At 44.9% G+C, this 16101-nt stretch overlaps 1 protein-coding gene across 1 annotated transcript in view; it reads left to right on the forward strand.

Annotated features, from left to right (window-relative positions):
* The window catches only part of acmsd (aminocarboxymuconate semialdehyde decarboxylase), a 79271-nt gene that overhangs the window by 14222 nt on the left and 48948 nt on the right, over window positions 1-16101 (forward strand). Inside the window, exons 2-4 of the mRNA XM_085986604.1 lie at window positions 1674-1718; window positions 2221-2317; window positions 9640-9689. Of these exons, the coding sequence (XP_085842730.1) occupies window positions 1674-1718; window positions 2221-2317; window positions 9640-9689 (192 nt within the window). The remainder of the gene's footprint in view (window positions 1-1673; window positions 1719-2220; window positions 2318-9639; window positions 9690-16101) is intronic.

A 16101-nucleotide genomic window follows, 5' to 3' on the forward strand; every position in this document is an offset into this window, starting at 1 on the left:
TCTTACTACCTGTTTATTATTTATATGCCTATAGAAGACTTTTGAATTCCCTTTTATGTTAGCTGCCAATCTATTCTCATAATCTCTTTGCCCCTCTTATTTTCCTTTTCAGTTCCCCTCTTAATTTTCTATATTTAGCCTGATTCTCACTTGTATTCCCAACCTGACATCTGTCATACACGCTATTTTTCTGCTTCTTCTTCCTTTCTATCTGTTTCGTCATCCAGGGAGTTCTGGCTTTAGTTGCCCTACTTTTCCCCTGCGTGGGAATGTACCTTGACTGTACCCAAACCATCTCCTCTTTATAGGCAGCCCATTGTTCGATTACAGTTTTGCCTGCCAATCTTTGATTCCAACTTATCCGGGCCAGATCCATTCTCAACCCACTGAAATTTGCCTACCTCCAATTAAGTATTTTTACTCTAGATTGCTCCCTGTCCTTTTCCATAGTTAATCTAAACCTTATGATACTATGATCACTTTTCCCGAAATGTTCCCCTACTGTCACTTGCTCCACTTGACCCACCTCATTCCCCAGAACCAGATCCAGTAATGCCTCCTTCTTTGTTGGGCTGGAAACATACTGATCAAGAAAGTTCTCCTGAAAACACTTTAGAAATTCTTCCCCATCTCTGCCCTTTATACTATTATTATCCCAGTCTATATTAAGATAACTGAAGTCCTCCATTATTACTACTCTATAGTTCTTGCACCTCTGTAATTTCCCTGCAAATTTGCTCCTCTATATCTTTCCCACTAGTTGGTGGCCTATAGAATACACCTAGTAGTGTAATGGCACCTATATTGTTTCTTAACTCTAACCAAATAGATTCTGTCCTTGACCCCTCCAGGACATCCTCTCACTCCAGCACTAATCTAGGCTAACACTTCAGTGCAGTACTGAGGGATGCTGCAATGTAAAAGATGCCGTGTTTTGGATGAGATGTTAAACCAAAATCCTTGTTAGGAGGAAGTAAAAAAAATCCCATGGCACTAATGTAAGAAGAACAAGAGAGTTCTCCCAAATAAAAACAGAAAATGCTGAAAACACTCAGCAGGTCACGCAGCGTCTGTGGTGAGAGAAACAGAGTTAATGGCCCTGATTTTTACAGGGACGATGTGCAGGAGTGCGATAGCGTGGGGGATAATGGAACAAGTAAAGAAACAAAAGATGGTCCAGAGGAGGTGTAAATGCTTACAATAAAATAGCAGAGTGCGAGGGAAATATGAAGAATCTGACAAGGAGGAAAATGCTCCCGTGGCCCGGGAATGTGGCGGAGAAAGGTGGATAGACCCCAGGGGTGCTGACCACTCTGCTGGCCATATTCTGATGGGGGATCCCCACCCCAAGCACCAGCACACACCTCCTCCACTCCCACTGGCTCTGCTGCAGCAATCCTCTATTACCAGCTCCTGCTGTCCTTGAGAAAATGGGGCCGGTGGTTAAGATCTAAAGTTGTGAAACTCAATGTTGAGGCAGGAAGGCTGTAAAGCGGCTGTGCTTGCCATGTTTGCCTACAAAACTGCAGTGAACAACAGTAAACTCCACTTCAAGGGTAATTAATTAGCTGCAAAGTACTTTGGAGCATTCTAAGGATGTGAAAGGTGCTATATTAAAGCAAGTTATTTCTATCTGTACATGTACAATTAACAACACTTTTCCTTTTTGCCAGAGATATGGATATGAAGGTTGGGTTCAACTTCACCATCACTGCAAGGTATGGTTATTCAAATTCTAAAGTGCAAAGGATAGTTGATTTTAAGTCAATTAAAGGTTTGAAAAAGGCAAAATAAAGAAATGTAGCTTGACTTTGGTTCACTCTGTAATGTCTATAATAGTGTTAAAACAAATTCGATTGTGCTTTCTTATTTAATTGCCATAATGTTCTGTATAATTTTTTACTTATATTTCTCAATTGTCTTGCCGTTCTGTATGATACTGCTGACTGCTGCCATGTTTCTGCCTCTATCAAGAAGGTGTTAAAGAGTCTGGTCTACAGATTTCTCCATGACTACCACTAATGTTGCTCCATGGCTAGCCAGCAGTTAGTAAATTCAGCTGGAGATAAAGCTCCAATGGAAATCCACACTGAGTTCATTTTGAGTAGGCACAGGACAGCCAGCCAGGCGATTTCTCTATTCCTGATCACCCAAATCCTATTAGCGATAGTACTCTACAGACTATTAACTCCTAAATTAAAATGTGCTGTTTATAAAAAGGGTGAAGCAAAAATGATGAAAGATGGCAACGTTTTCAGAGTGGTACAAGAAAACTGCTGGGATCCACAAGTACGGATTCAAGAAATGGATCAATCAGGTAAATGGAGATCCATTATGCTGATAAATTCTCCAAACTCATCCATCTAGATGATAAACAGTGGTTCAGTCGTCAAACTGTATCTTTAGGGTTTATTGTGAATAGTATTTTAAAGGGTGCTGAATTGGGAATAGAAGCTATGACATTCTCCAGAAGACAGCTCTCCAGCTCAATAACCATTGCAAATTTACAGTCTTACTCATCTGTTATTACTGCAGGTAAGATACTTGCTTCTGATCTCTGGAATTCAAGTTTTAGTGCTCCCTAACACTGAAACCTATTAAATGATGGATGAGTTTATAATTTCTCAGTTAGTTCACCAGCAGGTACATGCTGCAGGAGTGGGGAGTGGGGGGGGGGGGGCGGTTAGGAAGTGTCTAGTCATGATGTTCCAGCCATCATGACTGTCGGTCTTTTCCTGCCAGTCATTTTCGTATGTTCGTGTATTTGTATTCCACTGAATGCTTTGATAGTAGGGGGTTAGTACCACCCAATAGGGGCCCAGGTTCCTTGAAATGTTTTGTTAATTAGCTGATCTTGCCTGAGGCAGTGTTCCTAAGATAAGTAAGGGAAAAAATGAGCCAGAGTTTTTACTCCTAATTTCTATCTGGTGGCCCTGTTGGAAAGTCAGTGTATACAAATGTTGAATGAGGGTTAGATGAGCTCCCCTGTGGCAGCCTCAGGAGTGAACATCCTGCTAACATTTAGGGGGTGATTTTAACTCAGGTGCGGGATGGTGTCGTGTTATCCGAATTTCGTGTTTCCCACACGAATCTAAATGGATGTGGGAGATTGATGCAATTTTAACTCAATTGGCCAATTGATTTCCATCGTGTGGGAAGCCTTTGCAAATGGGTTTTTCATGACTGAAAGTCCCCTCCGATGACGTCAGCATTGCTGCTGCATTTAAGGTCCGCAGCAAGCCTTGCTTCTTCTGCAGACTGCCAAGCTTCTTGACTGTGCAGTGTGAGGGAGCTGCAGCAAATATGACAAGCTCCTCGCTTTGACGAGGTGGCACTGCAGGCATTAGTGGATGGGGCTAGGGCCAATGGGGAGGTGCTCTTCCCTTCATCAGGGAGGAAGAGGCCTCCCACTCAGACCAAGGCAGTGTGGATGCAAGTGGCTGAGGAGGTCAACCCCTTGCGAGTCACCCGCAGAACCTGGATACAGTGTAGGAAAAGATTTCATGACCTTCAGCACACTGGAAAAGTGAGTATGAATTTCCCATCACCCTCAATCTGATCCCCATTGTATTTCCTCACCAGCACTCAGCTTTAGCAATCTCTTCCTCCACATCCCACTTGACACTGACATCCATGCACCCTTACCCATTCCCTCTCTCTCTATGCTCACATTCACATAACTATTCGACCATGCAGCCCTCACACTCCCTATCACTCTGATGCTTTGAACACAACTGACAACACACAGGGAGGGCCCTTGGTCTTGCAACCTCACTCCATCTTTGTCTCCTTCTAAGTATCTATGCGATGCAATCTCTACACTCACTCCTTCATTCTCACTCAACCTCCACTTGCCTCCCTCATTGCAGGAAAAGAGAGCTCACAACATAAGAGAGCAAGCCAGGACAGGAGACGGGACAGCCTCAATAGTCCACCTGACCCCCTGGGAGGAGGCCGTCCTGGAAATAATGGGAATACAGGATGATTCGCGCGTGGGGGATGGACAGACGGGTGTAACACAGCAAGCTGTTGACAAAAAAGTTTCCCATCTCTCTGTTTGACATTACATGAGTCGCTGATAATGACTGTGAAGCTGTAACAGATGGACTTATGAGCATCTGCAAAAAGCTATGTGCATGTAGCCTTGGCATCACATCTCGGACTCTTTCCTTTACTCCCCCACAGGACCATCACAAGCATCCGTCCCCCCTAGCCAGGAAGAAGAGGCTGAGCAGCCAGACTCCTCAGAGGAAGCTGCAACCTCTAAGGGCACAGCGTCAGCAGAATTCAGCGCACCCAGCACCAGCGCAGACACTCACACCTCGGTGGGACTTTTGGGACATAGAGTAGTGTTGTCACCTTGTCTGGTGTATCACAGCTCACAAGTGAGCATCAGCAGATTGTGGAGACAGGGACAGCAGTGGAGAGTCCTAGTCGGAGGGCGCAGGACTCTGCCAGCTCGGCTCAGCAGCATGTCGACCCTCTGCCTCTGGGTCCATCCATAAGATCAGAGGTGATGGAACTCCAGGCACAGATGCAGGAGTCTCTGGCAGGTTTTGTCTCTAGGGTTGCTGCGAGTGTGGTGCGAATGGAGGAGTCCATAGCGAACATGAGCAGAGCCTTTGTGGAGTCATTGGCGCATGAACGCATCACCACGGAAAGGATGGCAACCTCCGTGGAAAGGATGGCTACTGTAGAGGAGAGGATGGCTACGGTAGAGGAGAGGATGACTACGGTAGAGGAGAGGATGACTACGGCCATGGAGGAGCTTAGTCGCCAGGGTATGGAAAACATGGTCATTGTTCAGATTAGAATGACATCTCTTGAGGAGCGATGGGCATCTATTGAACAGAGAAACCAGACCTTCATGGAAGTCCTTCTGAATAGGACTGCCATTGCAGATCTGGGTCCCCATGGCTCCCCTGATGTGCAGCAAGGTGCTCTCCAGCTACTTCCAGGCGCCGGCCCCTTCTGGCCTGTGCAGCTTCAGGTGGGTGAGCAGCAGCCTGGCGCTCCTGCTGCTGATGTTGCTGGTGCTGCTGTTGTTCCTGGTTCTGCTGCTGCTGCGGCTGGTGCTCATACTCCTCTAATGCCCAGATGGGAAGTAAATAAATGGCTCCCAAGCTTCTGGTATATGTCTCTGTTGAGGAAGCGCTAAGTGAAGGTGGTGAGAGGGGTTTCCCAGGAGGTCACACTGGAGATGGGTGTGAGGCTCCAAACTTCCACAGGTGTGGTTAAGCCTTCTAAAAGTTGCCCCAGACCTGAGACCACTAAGTCCTGCCACCTGCAAATCATGGCTGATCAAATCTCTTTAATGGTTGACCTGCAGTTGATAGTCAGCAATCTAATAGTGCTCCTGCCAGGTTTCACATTCGTGCTTCCCACCAGGCATGTTTCATGTGCAAAAAGGGTTAAATTCACAAGGGCCTTTCAAAATAGGATTATAGAGGTCATTTAGTGGTTGTTAAGGGCCTTAATGACCAGTCCCGCCTGTTGGATGCGGGACGGAGTCGGGACCATCAGACACGACTGAGTTAAAATTGCTCGGAGTCGGGAACCAGGCGAGGGGGGTCCCACCCACCAGTTTTTGCGATATTAACCCCCCCCCGCCCCGCACGCCTCCAAGCCCACCACCACGGCTCAATGAAAATCGAGCCCTTAATGTATAGCATCACACGGGAATGATGGCCACTTAGGCAAGGAACCAAGGGGCTGCATAAGTCTTCATCTTAGGGAAACAAGTGGTAAGGGAACAAAATTAAACCAAAATGAGGCCAAAAGTAGTATTACATTAAAACTAGTATTAGGTTAAAAGAAGAGCTTTATAATGTTGCCAAGAATAGTAGTAAGCCTAGGGATTGGGAGAGCTTTAGCAACCAGCAAAGGGTGACCAAAACATTGATAAAAAGGGACAAAATAGAATATGGGAGTAAACTAGCAAGAAATAAAAAAACAGGTTGTAAGAGCTTCTACAAGTACATAAAAAGGAAGAGAGTAGCGAAAGTAAACGTTGGTCCCTTAGAAGCTGAGACAAGAGAAATTATAATGGGAAATAGGAAATGGCAGAGACTTTAAACAAATATTTTGTATCTGTCTTCACAGTAGAAGACACAAAAAGCATACCAAAAATAATGGGGAACCAACGGGCTAATAAGAGTGAGGAACTTAAAGTAATTAATATCAGTAGAGAAAAAGTACTAGAGAAACTAATGGGACTAAAAGCCAGCAAATCCCCAGGATCTGATGGCCGACATCCTAGGGTTCTAAAAGAGGTGGCTGCAGAGATAATGGATGCATTGGTTTTGATCTTCTAAAATTCCATAGATTCTAGAATGTTCCCAGCAGTTTGGAAGGTAGCAAATGTAACCCCGCTATTCAAGAAAGGAGGGAAAGAGAAAACAGGGAACCACAAGCCAGTTAGCCTGACATCAGTTGTCGGGAAAATGCTGGAATCCATTATTAAGGAAGTGGTAACAGGGCATTTAGAAAATCATAATATGATTAAGCAGATTCAGCATGGCTTTATGAAAGGGAAATCATATTTAACAAATTTATTATAGTTTTTTGAGGATGTAACTAGACGGGTAGATAAAGGGGAACCAATGGATGTAGTATATTTGGATTTCCAAAAGGCATTCGATACGGTGCCACATAAAAGTTTGCTTTGCAAGATAAGGGCTTATGGGGTTAGGGGTAGTATATTAGCATAGGTAGAGGATTGGTTAATGGACAGAAAATAGAGAGTAGGGATAAACGGGTCATTTTCCAGTTGGCAGGCTGTAACTAGTGGGGTGCCGCAAGGATCAGTACTTGGAACTCAGCTATTTACAATCTATATTAATGACTTAGATGAAGAAATCGAGTGCAATATAGCCAAATTTGCTGATGATACAAAGTTAGGTGGGAAAGTAAGCTGTGAGGAGGACACAATGAGCCTGTAAAGGGATATAGAGAGGTTAAGTGTGTGGGCAATAAGGTGGCAGATGAAGAATAATGTGGGGAAATGTGAGGTTATTCACTTTGGTAGGAAGAATAGAAAAACAGAATATTTTTTAAATGGTGAGAAACTATTAAATGTTGGTGTTCAGAGAGATTTAGGTTTCCTCGTACAGAAAACACAGGAAGTTAGCATGCAGGTACAGCAAGCAATTAAGAAGGCAAATGGCATGTTGGCCTTTATTGCAAGGGGGTTGGAGTACAAGAGTAAGGAAGTCTTACTACAATTGTACAGGACTTTGGTGAGACCACACCTGGAGTACTGTGCCCAGTTTTGGTCTCCTTATCTGAGAAAGGACATATATGCCTTAGAGGCGGTGCAACGAAGGCTCACTAGATTGATCCCTGGGATGAGAGGGCTGTCCTATGATGAGAGATTGTGTAGAATGGGCCTGTACTCTCTGGAGTTTAGAAGAATGAGAGGTGATCTCATTGAAATATATAAGATTCTGAGGGGGATTGACAGGGTAGATGCTGAGAGGTTGTTTCCTCTGGCAGGAGTGTCTAGAACTAGGGGGCATAGTCTCAGGATAAGGGGTCGGCCATTTAAGACTTAGATGAGGAGGAATTTCTTCACTCAGAGGGTTGTGAATCTTCAGCATTCTCTACCTGAAAGGGCTGTGGATGCTCAGTTGTTGAGTATATTCAAGGCTGAGATAGATAGATTTCTGGACTCGAGGGGAATCAAGGAATATGGGGATGGAGGGAAAGTGGAGTTGAGGTCGAAGATCAGCCATGATCTTACTGAATTGCGGAGCAGGCTCGAAGGACCGTAAGGCCTACTCCTGTTCCTAGTTCTTATGTTCTTATATTCTTATGAAAGTCCTTGGGGCTGACTTTCTAGTTATATGTGCCAGCATACACCAACCAGTGACCTCTGCTCCTGACACAATCAGGCTACGCAGGGTCAGAGGGAGGTCACCTTATTTAAATATTGCCAACAGGCATCCATAAAACTGCCTCAGGCTAGATCAGCTAATTAACAAAACATTTCTAGGAGCAAACCTGGGCCAATCTTGTCTGTACTAACCCCCTACTATCAAAGTATTCTGTGGAATATGAATATCCATACCATGAATCTTAGGTGTCCACCTGACCGGGAAGGTCAGTACTTGCGGTGGAGTCTGGCCACTCCTGACAGGCACCGAGCTCCCCAAATAGTGACTTCTGCAAAACCCCATTAGAAGGGGCTGTGAAATACAAAAATACTCTCACCTTTTCTTCAGGGGTCAAGCCCATGACCTCGGACTAGATTCCCAGGTAGGCCCACTTGTGTCCCTCCAACAGCTGAAGTATTTCTTCATTCGCCCACTGTAACAGTCACCACTCTTCTGCCAAGACACAGCCCAGCCTGGATACTCCCTTCCTCCCAGCCATACCTCCTCTGATGCAGGTGACCCTGTTTGGGCACTAACTAAGGTTCTGCCCAAAACTAAGCTCCCACAGAAACTGGCGAAGAAGACCAAGGCCTGGAATATCTGGTCCCAGCCTTACTCCTGGCCCTTCCACCACAGGAATTATGACAGGACAGCACCGGAAGGCCCATGGAAATTTAGGGCCAATATAAAAAGCTTTCAACGTAATCTAACCTGCTAGAGATAATTCTGCATGAACACTAGAGTAAACATAAAATATTGTCTTTATTTATTGAATCAAATTTGACTTGAAAAGGTAGATAAAAGTATTTTGAGGTAAAATCTTCACAGAGCATCAGACATGGAAGGGGTAGAGTCCATGGTAGGGTAGATTGAATACAGTCTGTGAAAGGAGCAGACTTGATGGACTGAATGATCATTTCTCATTCCAGGCATCTTTCTCATGTTCTTATTTAATTTATAAAGAAAGATATATAATTTTCCAATTATTTACCTTGTCATTTATACCTAGATCTTATATAACACCAATAAATTGTACTTTTTTTAATACATTTCACTCTTACAAAGTAATATTTTCTGAGTGGTCTCTGATGGGGACCAACCCATAATATCCCCCCACAAACAATTCCTACTTTATTAGTGGGTTGACTGTTACGTATTAAAAAATATCCTGCAAAGTATTGATCTTTATTCCCAATGTACCATTGTCTGCTCTGCACACTTAGCCTGATACTAAGGCTATTTTTGATTTCAGTTCCCAAGCACAGTAAAAGAACAAGAGAATCCTTATCCTATAATAGTAGGCAAGATCATCCAGCAATTGTTTGACAGGTGTCTCATCTTCAAGAAAAATATTTGGTAAACCCTTTTACAAATCTGATGGAATAAGAATGACAAATCAAAATGCATCATCGAATCACTGGCACACGATGTTATATCATAATAAAAGTGTCCCATCATCCTTCATGTTCTTCCTCTTGAAGCTAAAACAAAAGTTTGCCAAATAAATTTTGATGGAGACGTTGGCTCTGTACATTTGCAGCACTGTTGGATTGTTGTGAGATGTGTCAATAATGCATTTATTATTTAAATTGTTTTGCAGGATAGTTGAATTCAGCTGAATTAGATAGACCTGTAACAATGGAATAGTTGCCACTTGTGGTGGCTTCATAATCAAAATAATAATGGATTACATGTAGAAACATAAAATTGAATTGAAATAGAAATAAAGAAACATTTTTATAAGTAAAATCATTTTATTTTACAGGTGTAACTGTGCAGGCTCTTTCTACTGTTCCTGTTATGTTCAATTACTGGGTAAGTTTGTGTACCCGAAGGAAATATGTGAGTACAGCAGTTCCGGTTACAGAGATTAATATCTATTTGTCTTCTGTTCCTGCAAAGGAAAGTACCTCATAACAAATTGGACTTATTTCCTGCTTGGCAGTGTTCACGGTAGGGATTTCTCTGAATGTTATCCCTTGCCAAACCAATACTTCTGACAGTAATAAAAATTAAAATGTTGAAACCATAAAGTATCATGTCATATATAAAGGGAAGGCCTGTTTGGAACTCTATGTAAAAAATAACAAGAAATGCATACTGTAGAAAATTAAATGTGATGCAAGGCATGTTATAATCAAGTCTTCAGGGTCTCTAATACAGTTATGATAAATTATATTGTATGATATAGAATAAATTCACTGATCCTCCACTCCCAGCAGGGAAGCCACACTTAAAAGTAGCATGAGTCGGAGAAAGTGCTACAACACTGTAGTGCTGATATGTCGTGGTATCACAGCAAAAAAAGTCTCTCTCTGCTTCCTCACCTTTTTGTTGATACTCTCCATTTTTCTTTGTCTATCTTGTTTATTGCTCTCCACCTTCATTTCTGTTCTCTCTTATTTTCCTTTGTCACTTTTATTTCTCACTTTCTTCATTCATTTCTGTTTCTCTCTTCTCCTTCACTTCTGTCTATTTGCTCTCCTTCTTCCCTTCGATGTTTCTCTTTGCCCTCAACTTTTGTTTCTTACTGCGTACCTCATTTTTATCTCTCTCTTCTCTATTTTTGTTTCTCACCTCCCTCGCTTTGGTCTCTGTCTCTTAATTCACTTTAAGAAAGAACTTGCAGTTACATAGTGCCTTTCATGACCTCAGTATGTAACAAGCCCAACAAGGGAGGGGCGGTTCCGGACTTAGCTTTAGGGAATGAAGCTGGGCAGGTAGAAGGCGTATCAGTGGGGGAGCATTTTGGTGCTAGTGACCATAATGCAATTAGATTTAAGGTAGTTATGGAAAAGGACAAGGATAGACCAGGAATAAAAATTCTAAATTGGAGAAAAGCAAATTTTGCTAAGCTCAGATGGGATTTAGCCATAGTGGACTGGAAACAGCTACTTGAAGGTAAATCAGTGTCAGAGCAGTGGGAGGCATTCAAGGAGGAGATCCGGAGGGTTCAGACCAAATATGTGCCCTTAAAGAAAAAAGGTGTGACTAACAAACCTAGAACCCCCTGGATGTCTAGAGACATACAGGGTTGGATAAAGAAAAAAAGGGAGGCATATGACAGGTACCGAGGGCTAAATACTGCAGAATCTTTAGAGGAGTACAGAAAGTGCATGGGTGCAATTAAAAAGGATATTAGGAAAGCAAAGAGAGAGCATGAAAAATTCTTGGCAAGTAAAATCAAGGAAAACCCAAAGATGTTTTATAAATATATTAAGAGTAAGAGGATAACTAAAGAAAGGGTAGGGTCTATTAGAGAGCATGCGGGTAATTTGTGTGTAGAGGCGGGAGACGTCAGCAGGGTTCTTAATGAATACTTTGCGCCTGTTTTCACAAAGGAGAGGGGCAAAGCAGACATTGCTATCAGGGAGGAGGAGTGTGAAATATTAGATGAAATAAACATAGTGAGAGAGGAAGTATTACGGGGTTTAGCAGCTTTAAAAGTAGATAAATCCCCAGGCCCGGATGAAATGTATCCCAGGCTGTTAAGCGAAGCAATAGAGGATATAGCAGAGGCCCTGACCATCATTTTCCAATCCTCCCTGGCTTCAGGTGTGATGCCAGAGGACTGAAGGACTGCTAATGTGGTACCCTTGTTTAAAAAGGGAGAAAAGGATAGACTGAGTAATTACAGGCCAGTCAGCCTAACCTTGGTGGTGGGAAAATTATTGGAAAGAATTCTGAAGGACAAAATAAATCTTCATTTAGAAAGACACAGATTAATCAAGGATAGTCAGCACAGATTTGTTAAGGGAAGGTCGTGTCTGACAAACTTGATTGAATTTTTTGAGGAGTTAACAAGGAGGGTAGATGAGGGTAGTACATTTGATGCAGTGTATATTGGCTTTAGCAAGGCTTTTGATAAGGTTCCACATGGCAGACTGGTTACGAAGTTAAAAGCCCATGGGATCCAGGGCAAAGTGTTAAGTTGGATTTAAAACTGGCTCGGAGGTAGAAAGCAGAGGCTAATGGTTGATGGGTGTTTTTGTGTACTGGAAGGCTGTTTCCAGTGGAGTTCCGCAGGGCTCAGTACTAGGTCCCTTGCTTTTTGTGGTATATATCAATGATCTAGACTTGAATAGACTTGGGCGGCATGGTGGCATAGTGGTTAGCACTGTTGCCTCACAGCGCCAGGGACCCGGGTTCAAATCCGGCCTCGGGTGACTGTCTGTGTGGAGTTTGCACATTCTCCCCGTGTTTGTGTGGGTTTCCTCCGGGTGCTCCGGTTTCCTCCCACAGTCCAAAGATGTGTGGGTTAGGTTGATTGGCCATGATAAAAATTGGCCCTTAGTGTTAGGGGGATTAAATACGTGGGGTTACGGGGATAGGGCTTGGGTGGGATGGCTGTCGGTGTAGAGGCTGGGTGCTAGGGTTTGGATGATCAGCCATGATCTCGTTGAATGGTGGAGCAGGCTCGAAGGGCCAAATGGCCTACTCCTGCTCCTATCTTCTATGTTTCTATGAATATAGGGGGTATGATTAAGAAGTTTGCAGATGATACTAAAATCAGCTGTGTGGTTGATACTGAAGAAGGAAGCTTTAGACTGCAGGAAGATATCAATAAATTGGTCAGCTGGGCAGAACAGTGGCAAATGGAATTCAATCCGGAGAAGTGTGAGGTAATGCATTTGGGGAGGGCTAATAAGGAAAGGGAATACACATTAAATGGTAGGACACTGAGTAGTGTAGAGGAACAAAGGGACCTTGGAGTGCATGTCCACAGATCCCTGAAGGTAGCAGGCCAAGTAGATAAGGTGGTTAAGAAGGCATACGGAATGCTTGCCTTTATTAGCCATGGCATAGAATGCAAGAGATGGGGGGTTATGCTTCAACTGTATAAAACACTAGTTAGGCCTCAGCTAGAGTACTGCGTGCAGTTCTGGTCACCACATTGCAGTAGAGAGGGTACAGAGGAGATTTACAAGGATGTTGCCAGGAGTAGAGAATCTTAGCTATGAGGAAAGACTGGATAGGCTGGGTTTGTTTTCCTTGGAACAGAGGAGGCTGAGGGGAGACCTTATTGAGGTGTATAAAATTATGAGGGGCCTAGATAAAGTGGATAGAAAGGACCTATTTCCCTTATTTAAAGTAATTGGTGGAAGGTTTAGAGGAGATTTGAGGGGAAATTTCTTCACCCAGAGGGTTGTGGGGGTCTGGAACTCACTGCCTGAAAGGGTGGTAGAGGCAGGAACCCTAACCACATTTAAAAAGTACTTGGATGTGCACTTGGGATGCTGTAACCTGCAAGGCTACGGACCAAGAGCTGGGAAGTGGGATTAGGCTGGATAGCTCTTTGTTGGCCGGCACGGACGCGATGGGCCGAAATGGCCTCCTTCCGTGCTGTAACCTTCTATGATTCTCTGATTCTAGAATGTCCTAAAGCAATTCACAGCCAATGAAGTGTAGTCCATGTTGTAATGTAGGGAAACTTTGGTCTTTAGCGCCTTCCTGTGGTCTCTGTTCCTACTCACTTTGTTCTGTCTCTCTATCATCACTTGTTTCTCAGTCTCCTAATTCACTTTTATCCATTTCTCCCTCACTGTTCTCTTTCTCTGCACTTTTCTCCTTTTGCTGCTTCAATAGTTTTTCTTTCATGCTGCAGCAGGGGGAAGATGAGGGAGCCAAAAGGGTCTCTGAATCAGATAAGAAAGCAGGGCGTTAAAATAGAGAGGGAACGGGATGGTTCCAATAAAGCACTAGAAAGGAATGATTCAAACAAAAAGCAGACTGTAAAAAAAAAAGCACCAGAGAGACAGACTTCAAACAAAAAGCACCACAAGAAAGAAGCATGATAGAGTCCAGCCAGTTGGACAGGACTGTCCTGACAACAACAACAACAAAAGCAGTGACTTGAATGTATATAGTGCCTTTAATGTAGTAAAATGTTCCAAGGCACTTCACAGGAGCGTTTATCAAACACAATTTGACACAGAGCCACATAAGGAGATATTAGGACAGGTGACAAAAAGCTTGGTCAAAGAGGTAGGTTTTAAGGAGTGTCTTAAAGGAGGAGAGAGTGATAGAGAAGCGGAGAGGTTTAGGGAGAGAATTTCAGAGATTAGGGCCTAGGTAGCTGAAGGCACAGCCGCCAAAGGTGGAGCAATTAAAATTGGGGATGCGCGAAAGGCCAGAATTGGAGGAGCACAGAAATCACGGAGGGTTGTAGGGTTGGAGGAGGTTACATAGGGAGGGGTGAGCCCATGGACTGACTTGAAAACAAGGATGAGATTTTTAAAATCGAGGCATTTCTGAATCGGGAGCCAATGTAGGTCAGTGAGCACAAGGGGTGATGGGTGAACAGGACTTAGTGCGAGTTAGGATACGGGTAGCAGAGTTTTGCATTACCTCAAGTTGACGGAGAATGCAAGGTAGGAGGTGTAGTGTATGTACCCGTCTATCTTTAAGGGAACTATTGAATGTAACCGTTCACCTTTAAGGGAACTACTTTAGGTGTGGCACTATTTGTTTGGCTTCTGTATACTGTAATACCGATAGTGACCACACCAGTATATAAGTGTTGTGCCAGGAGTTATTGGGCAGATTCGCCCGGACCTTCGAATAGTAAAGACCTGTTTTGTTTGTTACTTCTGAAGTCTGTGTATTTATTAACTGCACAACCCACAGACTTTACAGTGGCGACGAGTCCGATCGTACCCTGCGGCAAGATTACCAAAGCAAGAAGAGCGTCGAAGAGAGGCAACCGCCCTCGTCGTGCTGCTGGAAGAAAACACGAGGCTGCAGCAGGAGAAAGGTGGAAGACTTTAGCAACAAAAGCTTCCATTAGCAACAGGCACTGACTACCCTTCTACCACGGTGCGGAGTGAGCCGATCAGCAGGGAACAAGGCGGCCGAAGAGACTGTGAGTAGGGGAAGGTGTAGAAGTATCCGGAGGATAAGGGCAGAGCACTCGACCTCGGTCGAGGGGGAGCTGTGCCGGCCAAAAGTCGGGTCCAACGGCGTCGGGTGACAACCGGACCGCGATCGGCGGGAAAAATCCGGGCAGCGACCGCAGCCACGAAGCGCTGAGCCTGCGAGTAGGCGCGGGAAGAGAAACCCAGCCGCAGCCGGGGAGGGAAACACCGGTCTGCGAGAGGGCTGGGGAGGTGAACGGGAACCGTGCGGGTGAGAGCCGGGTGCGGAGAGAGAGACTGCGAGGAGCCAGTCCAGCGGCTGAGCTGTTCTCCACCAACGGGGTACTCAGAGCCGGCAAAACCGAACGTGCGGGAGTGGGTGAGAGACACAGCCGAAAACGGGGTGAGAGACTGCGCGAGAGCCAGTCCAGCGGCTGAACTGTTCTCCACCAACGGGGTACCCAGGGCCGGTAGCACCGAACGTGCGGGTGAGAGAGCGACAGAGCCGGGTACGGAGAGAGAGACTGTGCGAGAGCCAGTCCAGCGGCTGAACTGTCCTCCGTTAACGGGGTGTACCCAGCGCCGGTTGGGCCGTGCGGGCGGGAGGAAAAGACATAGCCGAGTAAGGGGAGCTGTGCGGAAGCCAGCCAGCGGCTGAACCTGTCCGCTGTGGGGGAAGCGTACCCCTTCCACCGGGAAGAAACGCGGGAAGCCGCCATTAGGCGGAGAAGACGCCAGAAACGGGGAACCGCCATTGAAGTGGGCGGGGCGAGAAAGGAAGAGCGGGAAACCGCCATTTTCGCGGGAAAACCGCCATCTTGATTGACATACCGCCATTGAAGTGGGCGGGGAGAGAAGGAAAGAGCGGGAAACCGCCGATTTCGCGGGAAAACCGCCATCTTAGAAACAAACAAATAAATAAGAATACTTAAAGAAATACTGGTGCTGCTCCCAAGGGAAGAAAAATGCCTAAGCGAGGGAATATTAACGACTTTAATTCGGAAATAGAAGACTGGGCCACGTACGTGGAATGCATAGAGATCTATTGCGAAGCCAACAAAATAGAGGAAGACGACAAGGCGATAACATTGCTAAACTCGATGGGGGCAAAAACATACGGGCTCTTGAAGCATCTAATAGCACCAAATAAACCAGCGGATCAGACCTTCGAAGAGATTGTGGCTGTGCTGAAGGACCATTTGAACCCCACACCGCTGATGCTGGCTGAACGATTCAAATTCTACGCAAGAACGCAGAAGAAAGACGAAAGCAATGCGGAATACTTGGTCGAACTGCGTAGGCTAGCGAAATACTGCCAGTTCGGAGGGAATCTGACAGAAGCGCTGCGGGACAAGTTCGTATGCGGATTGTCC

The sequence above is a fragment of the Somniosus microcephalus genome, chromosome 4, assembly GCF_052327205.1.
Source record: "Somniosus microcephalus isolate GS21.2 chromosome 4, FLI_Smic_1.0, whole genome shotgun sequence".
Taxonomy (NCBI): domain Eukaryota; kingdom Metazoa; phylum Chordata; class Chondrichthyes; order Squaliformes; family Somniosidae; genus Somniosus; species Somniosus microcephalus.